Source organism: Rhinoderma darwinii, chromosome 1 (genome assembly GCF_050947455.1).
Source record: "Rhinoderma darwinii isolate aRhiDar2 chromosome 1, aRhiDar2.hap1, whole genome shotgun sequence".
Taxonomy (NCBI): domain Eukaryota; kingdom Metazoa; phylum Chordata; class Amphibia; order Anura; family Rhinodermatidae; genus Rhinoderma; species Rhinoderma darwinii.
In genome coordinates this window covers 611,235,087-611,253,396 of record NC_134687.1, presented here as the reverse complement: position 1 = coordinate 611,253,396, position 18,310 = coordinate 611,235,087, and the positions used below count along the sequence as shown (strand labels likewise).

General features: G+C 40.9%; 1 protein-coding gene across 7 annotated transcripts in view; it reads left to right on the top strand.

The window, feature by feature from the left end:
* Window positions 1–18,310, top strand: part of TCF4 (transcription factor 4) — a 406,052-nt gene that overhangs the window by 107,696 nt on the left and 280,046 nt on the right. For 5 of the 7 annotated variants that reach the window (XM_075841364.1, XM_075841341.1, XM_075841379.1 and 2 more), the window contains exons 4-5: window positions 1,694–1,747; window positions 2,825–2,921. In XM_075841364.1, the coding sequence (XP_075697479.1) occupies window positions 1,694–1,747; window positions 2,825–2,921 (151 nt within the window). The remainder of the gene's footprint in view (window positions 1–1,693; window positions 1,748–2,824; window positions 2,922–18,310) is intronic. The other 2 variants (XM_075841349.1, XM_075841387.1) reach the window with 1 other exon arrangement.

Here is an 18,310-nt window from a genome sequence, read left to right as displayed (position 1 = left end):
TTATTTATTTTATTTTTTTTAAAGTATGGAATAAGTATACCACACTTTTTTTTATCATGAGAGCCTATAGGTAACGTATGCAACTGTATGGCATACATCACAGGCATCCGTTTAACATATACATCATAGGCTTTTCATACTTTCATAGCCTATGGGTGATGAATACCTGTGACGGATGCCTAAAAGTGGTATCAGCCATCCATATGCTATAATGGCATAATGTATACATGATGAAAACGGACCATGAAAATTGAAGACCTATACGTTGAACGGTTACCATTATAGTCTACGGGTCCACTGTTAGGCATTCATTATAACCTACATTTAATATATATGTTGGGAGTTTTTCCCGGCTTATACGTCAAACGTAGGCTAAAAAATAAGATGTGAAAATCTACCTAAATGTAAAATATAACCTAAAATATGACGAGGGTTATGGACAATTTCCTAAAAAAGAAAAGTAGGTAAGGAACCTGCTCTCCGTCTAGTTTCAGAAGTAATTGTCCTCTTCTCCACCAAGGGTTGGACTGGCCCACTAGAGTATGTTCCGGTGGGTCCAGGCTCTGACACAATAATGGGCTAGAAAGGTCCAGCAGAAGACAACACCATTTGGAGGGAGCTTTGGACACAATCACTTACCACCATGGGATGATTTACAAATAATTGTTGATATGACCTTTAATATGATGCATTTAAAGGAGACGTGCACATGTTCTGTATAGATGGAGGGTGGCCCTCAGAATCCTCTCCTTTGGCGGGCCCAAGGTACACCCTTCTGGCTGCTCCTCACATGTCCTGCCGGCGGGGCATCATTATTATGGCAGAACCTGGAGCCACTGGAGGACTCAACCTACAGCTAAACAATATAAGTACAAGTGATTTATATGGAAAATAATGGTTAACACGGATTAAAGGTAAATTTTTGTATGCCCTCTTTTTCTCGCCTGCAACCACCATAGGGCTGCGTTAATTCCTATTGTTGCCTGGAATTCTATTGTTTTGCATCCATAGTACATAGGTACCTGCATTTGTATTGCATGCAACTGTTCCCGTATTTGTCATCTGCTGATGAGCTGACGTCCTTGTCCGCAACCTTCCTCCCCCCTTCGTCCCTCCTGCCCGGTCTCATGATAACGTTCCTCGGCGTTCCATCTTGTTCATCCCTTTCACTTCTCATAACAACAAATGTATCTGCTCCCAAGGATGTTCTTAAAAGAGAAATTCATGGAATGAGGCAGTTAAACATTATGGCCCTACAGGGGATGCGGCTAAACCACGTTATTTACACCATCTTTCAGCAAACCTTACAAGCTGACATTTTCTGAGGTCTGCAGGGTCCTGTGTGTAAATAATGCAGCTTTCCCGATTGCCTGCCGTATTACAATATGGTTATAAAAGACATGTGGCTCCATTTCAAACGATGGGAACGTTGACCAGGGCCCCGTCACTTTCTTAAAGGGGAAGTGTACCTAAAATGTATTTTCCAAGGTGTCATATAGACTTGTCAGGAGATAGCATAGAGTTGGCTTTCACACCCCACAACGATGTTGTCTTATCTTAGACGATATATTTTACATGCAGTCCCCTTTAAGAAGTAAATCAGTATCATGGTGACTATCTATATTGATCAATATTATACCAGGAAAAGTATTTTCGGTACTAATGACACTTCCTTCTTCCTTCTGCCCTTCAGAAGCTGTCATGCAGTGTGCAGGCCAGTGTTCATCCCCCCCGGAGGTGGCTGCATGTATGTTAACCCGCTTCTATATTTTGCATTGTATTATGAGACTAATGCATGAACAGTTTTTAATTGCTTATATTTGCCGCTGTTTTAAGTATTCTGTATTAAGTTATGGTTTTTTTCACTGTGTATGTTCTGTGTGCATGTGCAGGAAAGTTATAAGGTGCAACATGTCTAAGAATGAAACTCAGGTAATAACATCGATGAGGAACTGAGACTGAGTTCTCTTGTAGATTACAGCTTCCTACAAAGACCCAAGGGGCCTGGAAATGTCTTGTCCTAACAATGTTCTGTCACTTTAAGGTTTTTATTTTAAAGGGTTTGAAATTTTTCACCTATCCACAGTCTCGGTGATAAGTGTCTGACTGCTCGAGGTCCCACCAATCACTAGCGATGTATTCGGCTGTCTCCGTCACTCACATAGACTTTGAATGGAGCAGCAAAACACATGCTCGACCACCGCTCCATTCAGACTCCTCCCCACTGTGGTCGTACAGTAAGGAGACACGAGGGCCGAACAACTCCTGTTCTAGTGATCCTTGTGGGTCCCAGCGATCACACTTGATAGGTGATAAATGTCAACTGTGGGATAGCCAATTTAATAATAACTGATAGAGCTTTACAATGATTGAGTCACATGACTCCGGGGGCAGGGGGTCTTCTCTTGACTACATGATTTACAACTTTTTGAACCTTCCTGTCATGAGAACCCACAGCAACATTACCCATCATATTGTATCCTTTATATGATATTGCGTCCAAGCTCAGTGATGTCATCCATTGGAAATTGGTCCTTTAAATGATGTCATGCCCCACCAATGATATTAGTCATTAGGACATGGCCTTATATAGTACATACTTCCTTGGCTGTATGTGTCCTATACTATCCAGGTTATTTGTATACATGTGAATAATGTGTGACTGTTTTGCATATGTTAATACATACTGATGAGTGAATTCGCATTTTTCCCATGTCTGTTGACGTCACTCAGTGTACATTATAATAACCAGTTATTGTGTCATTTTCTTTATGATGTTTGCCTTTAGAGCCTTGCCCTGATCGGTCTTTTTTTTTATCACCAGAATTATGGGGAAGGAGCTCATTATGAACACCTGACAAGCAGGGACCTGACGTCACATGACAATCTATCGCCACCGTACGTAAATTCAAGAATGCAAAGTAAGTTGCATATTTTTACGGTCATTGCTTTATAATCACCAAATTTAAACTCTATCATGTGTCTAATTGATCTCCATTGACTGTTGTTGTTTTTTTTTTTTTTTTTTTCAAAACTACATGGAAACCATCAACAAGTTGCTGTTGGCTGATCTGTTATTGCCATTTTAAGTCTAATGTTATAAGCATGAGGCTTTTTTTTGCTGTACCAGTCCGGCAGGTGTGTGTGGTATGTGGTACGGCAGCACACGAAGGCCGTATGACACCAAACTAGGGCATTGCCCTCTGTGAGCTGCCGAACAGGCTTGAAACCTAAGAGTTCATAATGGTACCCTGCTGTAGATGAACTTTGACTTTGATTGGCTCATAAACCGATGGACAATCAGTGCATTATTAGGTATTGAGATGTTAAACAGACTAGTTGCATAGTCATGTGTCAATAAACACTAGTTATTTTTTTTTCATGAGCCAAGTTTTCCTGGGTATTCGTGTAATTTGTTAGCCTGCTTGTTGATGGTTTCCAGGTTGTTGTTTTTTCAAGCTGAATTTTCACTGTTTAGTCAAAGCATTTTATTTCTCTTCTGAACTATTATCACTTAGTTAATCTTTTAAAAAGTTCTGAGATTAGACTAGTTACAAAAAAGAAAATAAATATAGCGTTACAAGATAAAACTGATCAACTGATTTCAATTATACGTGCAATGCAAGAGAACAGCCAAGAAAAATTATTATGTATAAGTATTATGAAAACAAGTTGTGTAAAATGACAAACACCGCTCTACTGCATCTGAAGAGCTTGGCTCTGCTGTGACTTTATACTCGCAGTCCTATGCAAAATCACAGCTAATGATAAAATGATGGATTGTGCCAGGTTTGCTGCATCTGTCAAAGTCGGCTCTACTACATCTGACCATGCTGTTTCTGTGAGTCTCTGCTGTAATGTTTTTTCCGGTATCATGTGTACATTGTCATATGGATTGCATAAGACTTCGATAAGGGCCGTAGAAGATTGTTCCATGTCTGGTAGGAAATGTTAGGCAATATTGAACGTGTCTTTGTTGATTCATCAGTACACGTCCCATGTGCTCCTTATGAAGTCTCTGTTCTAAGCTGTACTTAAAGGGGTTGTCTAGGTTATTATATTGACGGCCTAGACTTCGGATAGGTCATCAATGAGGGAGTCCGCCATATATAGGACTGAGCTCCAGTACAAGAAACAGTCAAAAAACATAGATGGCCAGTGATCATACATCAATGGCCCATCCGAAAGACAGGCCATCAATGTTCAAACCTGGAAAACCCTTTATTAAACTATCCTGCATCATGGAGAACAAGCAACTGTTTAGCATCTATGGGTAAGGCCACACAGAGCGGCCCTGACATGGTCGCGACACGGCCAACAACCGCACTGCCACTATGTTAGGCGTGGCTGTCAATCACCTTGTTAAGGGGTATTCCGGTTTCAACAAGTTACCCCCTATCCATAGGGTAAGGGGTAACTTGCTGATCGGTGGGTGTCCGATGAGCTCGGACCCCCACCGTCTACGGGAACTGGGAGCCCGAAGATGCCCGAACCCTAAGTTTGAACCGAGCGACAGGTCGCTCATGCGCACTGCCGCTCCATTCATTCTCTATGGGAGCACCAGAGATAGCCGAGTGCAGTGTTCGGCTTTTTCTCCCATAGAGAATGAATAGGGGGTAACTTGTTGTAACTTGCAAAATCGTGCGGCCATAAAGAGTGTATTAATTCATGGCCACATGATTTTGCAGATAAAGGGACGGTTTACCCGCATTAACGTGCGACCACTAACAGGCTGTTTGACAGCCGCACCGAACATGGTGCTTGCATGGTTGTTGGCCGCGTTGCGACCATGTCAGGGCCACTCCGTGTGACCCTGCCCTTAAGTAGGACTCATGCATGAACTAAGGCTTCATTGGTCCGGTGGTGGTCGCAGGTCCTAGACATTACCCCCATTCTCCCTTCTTCCTCACAGATTCCCGGCTCTCCCATTTCCTTTTTTTCCTTCTATGTTTTTACAATTTTTTTGTACTTTCTTATAATTTTTGGTATATTTTGTATATTTGTATAGTCGACTGCGCTATTGATTCCGTCACAAAATCGGAAACCTGCCAGAATGGTGACAAACGGAAACCATTAGCAATGTTTCCGTCACCATTGACGGAAGCATCAATGGTGATGCAAACGGAAGCTAAGGTTTCCGATTGACCTTCCTTGAGGGGTTCCACGACGGGAACCTCCGATGGAACCCCTCAATGGAAAGCCAACACTGATGTGAACAGGCCCTTACTCTCTCTATAATTTTGGCCTACTGTATCTCTATGATATCTACAGCTTTCTATCCATTCTCGTGCCTAAGACTTGTGGCTAAAGCTTCCCAGAATGTAAAGGTCCCATGCCATAAAATGCCCAGATATGCAGAATGGAGCTTTCCCACAAAAAATAATCCATGTCCTCCATTTTTGCTGCCCTAACCTGTACTTACAAACTATTTTTCTACCTGGCTGCTTTGCAGCCACTTACAATTGCCACATGCATGCCAAATGAGGGGGGCTGACTTAAAATCTTAATATGGACCTTTATTCTGGGCTTTAATGGCAACGTCAGGTGGCAATTAAAGTGTCATGAGAATTAGAGTGAATTCTGAGTGTAGAGCGGCCAGAGTGTAGAGCGGTTATAAATGGTGTCTCTCGCTCTGGAGAACCTGTCCTGTGCTGTATTACACAGACAACACATTCATAAGAATGGACACTGTGTAATGCTTAATTTGCACTCTGGTGGCGCTGCAGAAAAATTGAACACTTACTACCAAGTTTCCCCATAGATTACAGCGATCGCTGGGGGTCCCAGCAGGAGGACACTTTGTGATCTGCTTATAGTCAAGGGACCCTTCTAGAAAATAGAAATCGTCTAACCCCTTTAAATCAAGTTGTTATGTTGAACATATTTTTGAAAACATTATTGGTGTTTTTTTATTATTATGTTACAATCTTCAATTAATTTTTTTTTAAAACTTTAATATTGCTGTTTTTACGCTGGCCACTGAGCTTTCACAAGCAGGGTCAGCAGTCATCTCATTGTCATCCAAGAGCAGGATGACAATGAAAGATAACACCTCTCACACCATTGACAATAGATGAGGACAGCTCTGCTTCTCCTCCCGCTTTCCTCTATTTTCACAGCGAGTCTTTTACTTTCTTCACAGAGCACGCTCACTACACTCTTCCATACAAGTCAATAGGTTGTTTTCTGACTGATGTATCTTCTATCCATGTAATTGCTGTTCACAGCTCAGAGAAGTCTTAAACAAGAAGGCTACCCCCATGATCATGTACAAAAAAATAGATTACAAAAATATACACATAAAAACGTAATACGTTTCATTCTGGTTTTAATTAGTATAAATAGTATACATGATAAATTTCCTTCAACTCTCATTGACTTCAATGGTGGGGTTCCCATACATATATTGTCAACTACCCATTACAATTAGTATTGAGACCAATCCTAGAACAAACTATTGCAAACTCTGGACATATCTTTCAGGTAGTAAGACTGGAGAGCCCCTTAAAATTGTATGTACTGTGCCTAATAATACAATTTATTTTCTAAGAAACCAACACCATAAATTATTCAGGGCTATTTCTTACTATACAGAACACAATTCCTCTATTCCCCTACACAAACACTGCCTGTTGCCACCACTAGAGGGCCTATATGTATACTGCTCTTTATAGCTTCTGTTGACCTGATCAGGAGCCGCATACAGATCGGCCCCCTAGTGGTGGCAATGGGTATCCAAGATTTTGTGATTCTGTGGGTAGGAAATAGAAGAATGAGGCTTTGTAATAAAGAAATAGAACAACCTGTATATTAAGCAAATTCTCTAAATCATTTAGCTGCTGATTGTTAGAAAACAATTGAACTATTTATGTATTTTATTGACATTGTATCCATTGCTATATAGGTAGACTTCTGTTGTGTTGTTTGCGTTGCAAAGAGGTATCTGTATGTTACACCTGCTGAGTCAGACAACATCTGGGCTAATATAGACGCAGCTTCTCTATGGCAAGCACACGTGCTCCACTTCATTCAGCATTTTCTCTGTTATCTTGATGTATACACAAATACAAACAATCCAGCTGAACAGGATAGGTGCCACTGTGCCGCAAAACACGCCTAAAAATAGAGCCATTAATTGTAATTAAGTAAATCAGGACTTTTAAGTTGCAACATGTTAATGAGGCCTCGTAAAATGAACCGAAAATAAGGTGATAATTTAACCAGAGTGCAATTTATATAGGTGTAAACCCATCTCAACGCTTCATCCTAGTCGTCCTGATCCTGGATTAGCCCCTGATTAGCAGCCGTAACGGAGTCAGGGATATTAGACATGCATTATGCTGTCATACTCTGTCATAGGTGTGTCAGCAGAAACTGGAGTTTCATAACAGCAGAATGTACAGAATTTTTTTATTTTTGAAAATTCTGCAACTCTTACTTTAAGAAAATGGTAAAGTCACCCAATTGCTATGTTTAAATGGGAATAGTAGCTAATTTCATCTTCTCACATGACATCTAGAGATGTCAGACTATTATATTGCTGGTGGCCGTGGGGGTGTGGAGTAAACTGGAGTAAACTTGGGTTCCCTATGAAGGGGCCTAAAGTCTTACTGAGCAAAGTCACATCCGAAGTTGAGAAAAGGGCAGGACCTTTTTATTTTTTATTTTTTTTAAATAAATCTGCTTTGCTTATTTTTCTATTAAATTCCGTTTTTTTATCTATCTCATCTATCTAATTTATCTATCAACTTTATCTATCTATCTATCTATCTATCTATCTATCTATCTATCTATCTATCTATCTATCTATCTATCTATCTATCTATCATTATCTATCTATCTATCTATCTATCTATCTATCTATCTATCTATCTATCTATCTATCTATCTATCTATCTATCTATCTATCTATCTATCTATCTATCTATCTATCTATCTATCTATCTATCCATCTATCCAGGACCGGCTCCAGGTTTATGTGGGCCCTTGGGCGACAGAGTCTTAGTGGGCCCCTTTGCTGGGAAACTCACGGCGGCAGTAAAATGCCAAAAATCGTCACTTTGTGCCCCCATATAGATGTTAGGCCCTGTTTATGCCACCATATAAAAGTTAGGCCCCCAGTTTGTACCCCAATAAATTTAGTACCCTCTGTAGATAGTGCCACACAGCCCCTCTCCCAGGTAGTGCCACACAGCACCCTCCTCCCAGGTAGTGCCACACAGCACCCTCCTCCCAGGTAGTGCCATACAGCTCCTGACGTCACTGTCTATATATGGACAGGGGCAACCCCAGATCCATAGTCCCGGCATAGCACTACTAGCACTCTGCCTGGGAGTGGCGTAGCTAAAGGCTCATGGGCCCTGGTCCAAGAATTCAGCTTAGGCCCCCCTACCCAACACCACCAGACCCCTGCCCATGCCTATGCCCAGCTTCCTTGCCCGACATGACCGTAAAAAATCTCCGTAGTTGCGGACCGCTATCGCTAAGGAAGGGTGTCCGTGCCGTAGAACTGTGCTGTGAATTAGGGAGCACGTCCTACTTTTTATATTTTACGGGCCGTGCTCCCATACATTGCATGGGAGAACGACCCGAACATGCGGACTGTGATTCCGGGCACGGCGGTGTGCACGAGGCCTAACTTTTTACGATTTCGGATATTCAGTCTGTTGGTAAATAACAACCGATGTGTGAATTAATTCCAGTCAGTGACTTCAGCTGTTATGTTAAGTAGTTTCTTTTTCACTTTGTATGGAAACTTCGTTATCACGCTGCTTGTATTGTGCCATAACATCCACTAGGTGATGTATGTTTATATTGTATGTAATATCGGAAACTTTTGCATTAAAATGTCATAGAAAGTCTCAAATATTTCGAATATGCTTTTTTGGCCTGTGGCTGCTAGTGGGGGCGATTGCCAGAAATGTGAAATGCCAGATATAACAGTTCATTTACACAGTTTTATTATATAACGTGGAGCAGGCAATGACAAATGTGTTCGTCCTGCCAATGTACTGTGGAAGGTCACTGAACAAGTCCATGCAGAGTAATATCTAGATAATGCGCTACAGCCAGGGTTTATATATAACACAATATAACCATCTACACATACTGTATGTAATGTCGAGTCTGACTGCGCCAGTGCATTAATGGTGGAATTCTAACTATTGAAAAGTCAATATAAAGTCTTTGTTAATTAACGTTTTTTCTGCTCAATATTATGGTTGATTTGGTCAGTATTCATATATTTACATGATGTGAAATGCATACTTGTCGACTTTTGAGAAGGGACATCAAAGAGGTTATGAGAAGTGGCGGATGAAGCAGCAAGTGCTGTGCAAAAAGTTCCCCTTATGCCCCACCCATTTATATAGGGACACGCCCTAGAAACTTTGTCATTTAAGTTACAAATAGTTAATATTACCTCCTTCATCCCACCCCAAAATGAAAAACTGACCTTAGAATCCATAAAGACCGCAGACCAGACCCCTAAAATTTGACCCCAGAATTCCCACATACAGACTATAAATGAATACAGACCTCAGACCAGACGTGCAGATACTCACCTCCAGACCACAACCTCTGAATAAATACGGACCCCATATCAAACCCCTCTAAACTAATACAGATCTCAGACCATACCCCTGAATACTGACCCCCTAAATACAACCTCCAGATGTGACACTAAAAAATTACAGACTCCAGAACCCCTAAATACAGACTCCCAAAACCCCTAAACTTATGCAGCCCTCAGACCAGACATGCAGATACTCACCTCCAGAGCACCCCCACCCCCTAAATAAATACAGAACCCCAGATCAAAACCCTAAAACAAATACAGATCCTAGACAAGACCCCATAAAAACAAATGAACCAGAGACTCTAAATAAATACAGACCCCAAAGAAGACGCCATAAAAATACAGACCCCAGACAGGACCCCGTAAATAAATACAGACCTCAGGCCAGAAACCCTAAACTTGTACAGACCTCAGATCCCCCTAAATAAAGGTCCCAGTTCAGACCTCTAATATATACAGACACAAAATCCACCTAAACTAATACAGACCTCAGGCCAGATGTGTAGATACTCACCTGTCCTTGCTCCTTCAGTCCTTTTCACTCCTGGTCAGTACTGCAGAAAACACCCTGATGCCAGGCCCGACATCAGTACATTGTGTGTGTAGCAGCGATCGGAAGTGAAGAGGACTGCAGGAACGGGGAGGGGTGAGTATTCTGTCAGAATGTGGGCGTCCGCAAGATTTGTCTTCTCTTCCAGCAGTCCAGGAGATTTGGCAAGTATGGTAAAATGGCATCTTTTAATGGGGTATTCTGAGTTAATAGAGAAGAGTCCCTTATTCATATACTCTGCCTAATAGCCAGAGTAGAGAGTGTCTGTCTGTCTCTCTCTCTCGCTCTCTCTCTCTCTCTCTCTGAAGGACCCAGGTGTTACATGGACAGCCTATTAATTTCAATGGGCGCCATGTAATACTTAATTTCCTCTGTGGAGGCGCTGCAGAGAATTTGAAAGGTTGCTGCCAGATTCCCCTACAGATTGCCAACTGCAGTACAACCAGTGATCAGCTTAATTTCGGGGGACCCTTCTTACATAAAAGGGATTGTCCAAAGTAGACAAACAATCTAAACAATGTAATATTGTCATAGATTCAATTGTCATAGATGACAATTATAATTAAAAGAAAAATACAATTTACAATATTATTATATATAATGCTAAAAATAATAAAGAACATTTTACCGAAAAATATTCAGTCTCCTTTGACACATTGTATTTGCCCAAGAAACAATTGTTTTTGTCTAGGAAACTGTCTTTTTTTTATTTTTTTATTTTTACATTATATATTTTTTTTATTCAAATTGTGCTCTGTTATGGACACAAAGATAAAATAAATATAATAAAATATATGAGTTAGTATTCAAATGTCAAAGTTTAGTTCTTTATATGTTAACAAATTATGGTAACAACCTTTTACCATTTACCATTTTTATTTTTTTCATTTATGCCAAATTATGTTAGAAAACCACTAATAAAGCCATACAAGCTTTATCTTCACTGACTATAGCTCCAGATGAAAAGTAGTTTTAAGCCTTATGTAAAATACTTTATTATGGTCCATAATACGGTGCCCATAGCCTGCTATTGGCTCATACTGTGCCTCTTTGCGCCCATGATTTTGGTATATACGAATAGATGCCATATTACAGAACTATTCTTTCCTGAAAACAATGCCTTTAGGGAAGAATGTAGTACTATGTAGCGACACAGAGTCCATACGGTCCATAATACAGACCCATAGGGACTCTGTGTTCACGTTTGACGTATGCGCCGGGTACATACGCCAAATATATTCACCCGACGAATGATAAAAAAAATGTGTTTTTTTTTTAATTTTCAAGCCAGCACTAAGTTATTAACTACAGAGGCATCCAGCAAAAAAAACATATACTGTGCGTTATACGATTTTTACAATAAAGCCTATGTGCTTATATAGTGGCATACGTCAAAGGCTCACATCACAGGTATAATTCTGGAAATCCTCCTGACATATAGCTCCGACGTGCACTGTGGATGCGTTGTGAATGGACCCTTATTCTGTATATAACGGCCTGCCCATAACAACTAAGGCCTCATGCCCACATCCTTCACCATTTATATAGCCATAAAAAACGGATCCATGTGTCCGTTTTGGTGTCTGTAAGGCTTCCGTGTTCATTCTTCATCCGTTCCGTTTTTCTCAGTGTTTTGCGTCCGCATTGCATCCGTGTGTCTTCTGTATTCCATGGATCGCAAAAATATGGGAGGAAAAATTGACCTCAACTTGTCTCATCCCACAGGGAAAATCGGGCCTCCCTGACATTGCCTGGCAACCGATCCACAAAAGATGGACTGCACACACATGCCTTCCGTGTGGGGTCTGTTTTTTTTTAATGGACCCATAGGCTAGAATGGGTCAGACCGATCAGCAAAAATGGGCATGAATAGGACCTGTTCTATAATTTGCGGAACAGACACACGGATCCGCAAAAAAAGAAAAACGGATGTGTGCATGGCCCCATATAATTGAAGAATTTCCCTGAAGTGTGTATGTGCCCTAAATGTAGGATTCTTCTCTTTTCACATATTTAGGTTCAGGTTTTTGGATGTAACTACATTATGTGCTGGAAGTTCAAAGACTGATCCACCTACAGACATCAGAAGTATCAGCTCATATCTGTAGTTTCAGATTTCATTTCTTGTTAAGAAAAATCACATGATGATTCAAGTAGCGAGCGCTCATCCGAGACCAAAAGTCTCCAGATTATCTAGAAATATCTTTCACTGCTGAACTATAGTTACTATTGCACCCCCTACTCTATGTAACCTTGGCCTCAATAACTGCTGGGCATCTTTTAAAAGATGATGTATAAATATTTTAGCCAAGGGCATGTTATTATATTACCTAGGCACGCGGTACATGGGCATCTTTTGATAAATAGCAGGATGGAATATAGGCTGAATACAACATTTTGTTGAGGCCCAGCACTCAGATGCCTTCCGTGTGTGGTCCGTTTTTTTGACGGACCCTTAGGCTAGAATGGGCGAGGCTGATCCGCAAAAATGGACATGAAACGAAAAGATATAACATTGCATCCATTGTCTTAGAAGTGAATGTCTAACCTTGAACAACATTTGGTTGTATTAATCGGTTCAGGACCAGGCACCTTATGACCTGTCCCTAAAAGATCAGAAAAGACCTTTGGGGGTTTTTATTTTTTATTTTATTTTTAACACTATACTTTTTCACTGTAACTGTTGCAGGGGAAATTAACCCCATCTAGTTAGACCCAGCAGCAGCCTCCTGCTACATCCTAGCGATCATGTGACCAGTCATTGAGCGCTGTGTACGTGAGTACAGAGAAGACAAAATTGGTGAAAATCGCTTCTATCTTCTCTTCGGGGTCCCTGGCAGTTTCTTATTGCTGGTCACCCAACGTTCAGCTGCCCAATCGCTCGTGCAGCAAGCTTAAACCCACGCCATATACTAGTATATATACAGTGGGCAGTCCTCAACTGCTTTTTTTAAAATATGTTAAAAATTCTGTGCTGATTCATTTTCTCAGTATATCTTTACAGCGATAAGAGCTCTATCTTTCTGATATTGAGCTCCAAATCTCCAGCATAAACATATGTTATATGTTAAAATTCTGTCTGCCTACAGCCACCACTAGAGGGAGCTTACTGCATACTGTTTATACATTGAACTGTATGCAGTAAGCTCCTAAGCTCCCCCTAGTGGAGACAGCAGACTAACAGAATTTCTTTGATCTAACTCTATGTATATGCAGGAGATTTGGAGCTCTGTATAACGATATATTATTAAATGAATCAGCACAGAATGTTTAATATTATAATAGCATGATGATAAAAGACGGGGATTCACTTTAAAAGGGGAAAAGCAACATAACCAAGATCCCGCCGCAGATGAAGCCTGACAAAGAAAGTATGTGCACCCCTTGCCTACTGTTCTTATGTGAAGCAGTGTATCCAGATCGTACTGTCCTGTTATTCACCAAATAAGTATAAAACTGAGCTCCGTACTTATGCAAATTAATCTTATTCTAAAGGACACTTTTTGTTTCCATAGGTATAAATTTGTGTAGTTTAAATTGGAGTTGCGCTGTACTTTATTATGGATATTGCCTGGTCCAGGATCCTCGCTTTATATCGTAGATCGAAAAAATGTTATTAAAAGAATTTAGTTTTGCTACTTTTTTTGTGTCTATTTTAATTGATAGCTTTTTGGAAGTGCGGTAAATTATAGTGTTTAAGAGCAGTATTCTTTTTCTCTGATGTAGAGGCTTTCTTTTCTTTACAAAAAGGGTTATTTTTCCACTCTATCCTCAAGTATAAAAGTACAGTTCATGCAAATTGCATTCTCAGCTCCAGATCTTCCTAATTAACCCCTTCTCCTCTCAGTGTAATTGGCTGCCATCTGTAAACCTGTGGATTCAACACAATTTTATCATATTAAATAAACTACACAGATACAGTAGACGATCCCCTTTGCCCTTTTTAACATGGCTTGTCTCATCTCGAGAACACCATATAGGGCATATGGACATCATAAAGGGGGTCTCTCACTTGGGACAACGCTCTATTAGCCAGAGCAGAGCAGCTAAAAAGCAGCAGCTCTGGCATACCCGATGCATCCATGTTATTATGGCCACTCATCCTAATTGTAATGCCTCAATTCTCCTGTAGTGGCCGCTGCAGGGAAAATGAGCAACCACTTGCAACTTCCGCCAGCAAAATCTGCTTTTTGCTAGGGAGCCAGACCCACGGCGATCAGCTGATTGCCACAGCAGCTCTCATATTACAGTGGTTGTCAGCAATGAGGCAATTATTTTAAATGCCACAGTGCTGCTTAGAGATCTCTATCACTGGGAATCACTGACACAATAATGTAATTGGTGGCAATATCCCAAGTGTGCATGTGGTGTAACATATATCAATCTCTAGCATATGGGTTGCCATGCAGAAGGAAAAAATAAGGATACAAAATAGTTTGGCGATTAAGTTGCCCTGTATGGTTCAGTCTTTTGCCACCAGCCATAGAAATCAGTTGCCTGGAGTGGTTTCTGTGACATGTCATCAGTCCGTGTATGAATCAAAGGAAGAAGCTGAAATCATCTGTATTGAGTTTAAATAGACACTAACTTTTCTAACAACTTATGCTGATCTGATAGTATACCTATATATATATATATACATATAATATAATCTGTTGTCCACCCCCTGTTGTCAAGCAAAATCTGTCCCTAGTTACAGAGTGGAGGAGATGGACTGCAGAAAATGGGGGTGTCTCTTCACTGCCAGTCCATAGAAGTCTGTCGAGAGGGCAGGTGGGAGACAGAGGAGGGAGCAAAAGCAGAGAGAGAGAGCGAGAGATAAAAACAGGTTGCCCATAGACATCTATAAAGGGGGAGCAGGAGAAGGGAGCACGGAGAGAGAAACAGGCACGCTTCCATTAGAAGTCTATGGCGAGAGAGTAGGGGAGCAGTGGAAGGGGCAGGAGCAGAGGGAGACACAGATGCTGCTGCCCATAGAAGTCTATGGAGAGGGAAGGGGGAAGGAGCAGTAATGCTTCCGTTTCTAATGGTTTCCATTTGTTTCCGTCCCATAAGGTTTCTGTTTTTTCATGACAGAATCAATAGCGCAGTCGACTGTACTATTGTTTCCGCAAAAAACAAAAAAACCTTATGGAATGGAGACAAACGGAACCCATTAGCAATGGAATCATTACCGTTGAAATCAATAGTAATGCAAACGGCAGGTATGTTTTCCGTTTGCCTTTCCATTGATGGGTCCCTACGACGGAAAGGTCTGATGGAACCCATCAATGGAAACTGAACGCTGATGTGAACACACCCTTACCTGAAAAGTTACGTACACTTTAAAGCCCCCAGATGTTTACTGCAGTTGGTGCAGGGAAACGTCATAACAGAAAGTCAGTAATGAAGCTCCTGAGCCCCAATGCAAAATCGGACAACAGGGCCCGGTTTAACTGCTACCTTTGAACCACCTATGGCTACGACCATGCATGTAATCTTGAACATGAGTTATGGCCTGTACCATTAATGCCTATAGTTAATAGGATGCAAAACCTAAATGGGTTAAGAAGGAGGGAAGTGCACCGCTGAGCTCCAGCTCCAATATACCCAGTTATTATCCTGCAAGGTGTAGGATTTACCTGTTGTGAGCCCTATCACACAAGAAATGAAGTCTCTATAATTATATGGCAAGGAGGAAAAGCTTCCATTCCCCTTTCTCACATTTTTAGAGCTGACTGAACCAGTGCACAATTTAAGTGAAGAGACACAATGCAGGCATCTTCAGACTTTTTCTAATTCTGCTGTACACCTGTGAGGGGCCTTTAGACACCCCTATAGCTATGCTTTGCCGGAATTATCAAAAATTATTCACAATTGAGCAAAATCCTCTTCTCATTAGGGCACATTGACTTACTGACGTAAGCCCCGCTCTAATAGCCTTTTTAATAGATATTTACTTAAACCCCCCCCCCCCCCTTTGCATCAGAAATGTGACATCATTTTATGGGCCTTATTAATCAATAGGGCCTATGAGATAATCTGAAGTTGTTGCCCATAGCAGCTAATCATAGTGTAGCTTTCAATTTATTTTAAAAAATTAAAGCTGAGCTCTGATTGTTTGCTATGGGCAACAAGGATATTTTTTCCCTTACACAATTTTGTTAAATGAGACCCCAGTGACGGGCTTCATATTTACGAAGGACATGCACCATTTTTAATCTTGTTCAGAAAGATCTGACTCAGACAACCCCTTTTTATAGGCTCTAGCACGGCAATCAGCTGATCAACACGGGTCTTTCTTCCAAAACCCCCAGCAAACAGCTAATTTTGTCGGCGGAACCCGCTGCCAGACAAAAATTAACCCTACAGTGACCAAAGTCGCATCACTGAAGACACAGAAGATGGGGACGCGGTTATAGATTTTTGGTTGGGCCCCCGGAGCTTCAAGTTATGATGCTTGTGGGAGACCCAGTGTCAGACAGCGGTGGACCGAATATCGAGAGCTCCACAGAAGTGGCTTCAGCAGCCGTCCTTTTATTCGCCAACTGGACGCCTTCCTTCTGACACTGCAGCTCCTTGTTGATTTGAATATCACTTTAAATTAAATTTATTTTATAAATTACAATTACATTTATTTTATTCAGTACATTACTGTACTTTGCATTGATAAATATGACTTAGGCCATGTTGCTACTGTGAAAAAGTTGCACAATGACACAATAAACCCCCATAAATAATAAAATACCATAAAAAAGGCAAAAAAGACAATGTAATAAGATAAGATAAAATAACATGTTTGAACTTCAAGCTGGATTAAATAGAACAGAAATCCTTATGGATATGGATTTTGATTGATCTCATCTGGATTTCCTACCTTGTATAATAATGTAGCAATAAAAACTCCAACATATCTGGATTTGAATTACTGCTGGACAAAGCGCTAACCTTCAATCCAGGAGGCTGCAATATGGAGATCAAACAGCCTCATTTACAGGACAATGTCTGTGCACGAAGGAGATAAGTCAAAGACTTAAAAGTAATAATAGCATTCAATGTAGACTTAAAACATAATACATAGAAAATATTGACATTGAAAAAAGAAAGTAATACATTTCCTCACTGATTCTTTAAAATTGTGCGTTAATAAGTTTTAATACAGCCAGAAAGATGAGTAGATTATATTCTGCGGCAACCACTACCCCTAGGTATGAATTAACCTCTTATAGGGGTATTCCCATCTCATCCACAGGATTTGCTATAAATGTCTGTTAGGTGTGGGTCCCATCTCTAGGACTAGCTCCTATCTGAAGAGTGGGGGGTCCTCAAACCCTGTCCTTTCTGGTAAAGCAGAGAATGAATGCCCCCACTGACCAGACATTTATGATATTTTCCATGGATACACCATAAATATCTGTCATCAGAATACCTGTTTAAGCTCACCAAATTTATATGTGACATTTTGTTCTTGATCCGACAAGTTTTCTGAATTTTTTTGCTATTGGGACACTCATTTTACGGGTTATAACGATTGAGAATATATGTACACTCCTCAACATTGAAATTGCAACACCAAGACTTACTTACACAACTTGGCATGCTATCAATGAGGTTATTAATGGCTGTATGAGGAATGTTATGCCACACTGAATGCACGTGGGCACGCAAATCATCAAGATTGGCTGCTGGTAGCGCCCTTTGAAATTGCCCACAAATGACGTGCTAGATGGGTGACAAGTCCGGAGACGCTGTAGGTCACGGTAGCACGTTTAGGCCACGCAGGCTGCTCACCGTAGCACGGGCAACATGCGGCCTGGCATTGTCCTGTTAAAAAACGGCTTGGGGGACACTATGGAGAAATGGCCGTACCACTGGTTCCACGACCAAATCAATGTAATGCTGAGCTGTTAATGTACCTGAAATGAAGACTAAATGGGTTCGGCTACCATACATTATGCCACCCCACAACATAATCCCTTGAGTAGGACCAGTGTGACGTTGCCTTGAGAAGGCCTCTTCACGGTGTTGCCCACGTGGTCTCCGGACCAATCTCCGGCTAGCATTGCATCCAAGACAAAAGCGGGACTTATCTTTGAAGTGGATAGACCTCCATTCCAGCATCCGTTGCCGTCTTGCTGTTGGACTTTAATTATGGGGCTGTTTTTTGCAGGACAAATTGTATTTTCTTTTGTACATACAACTTT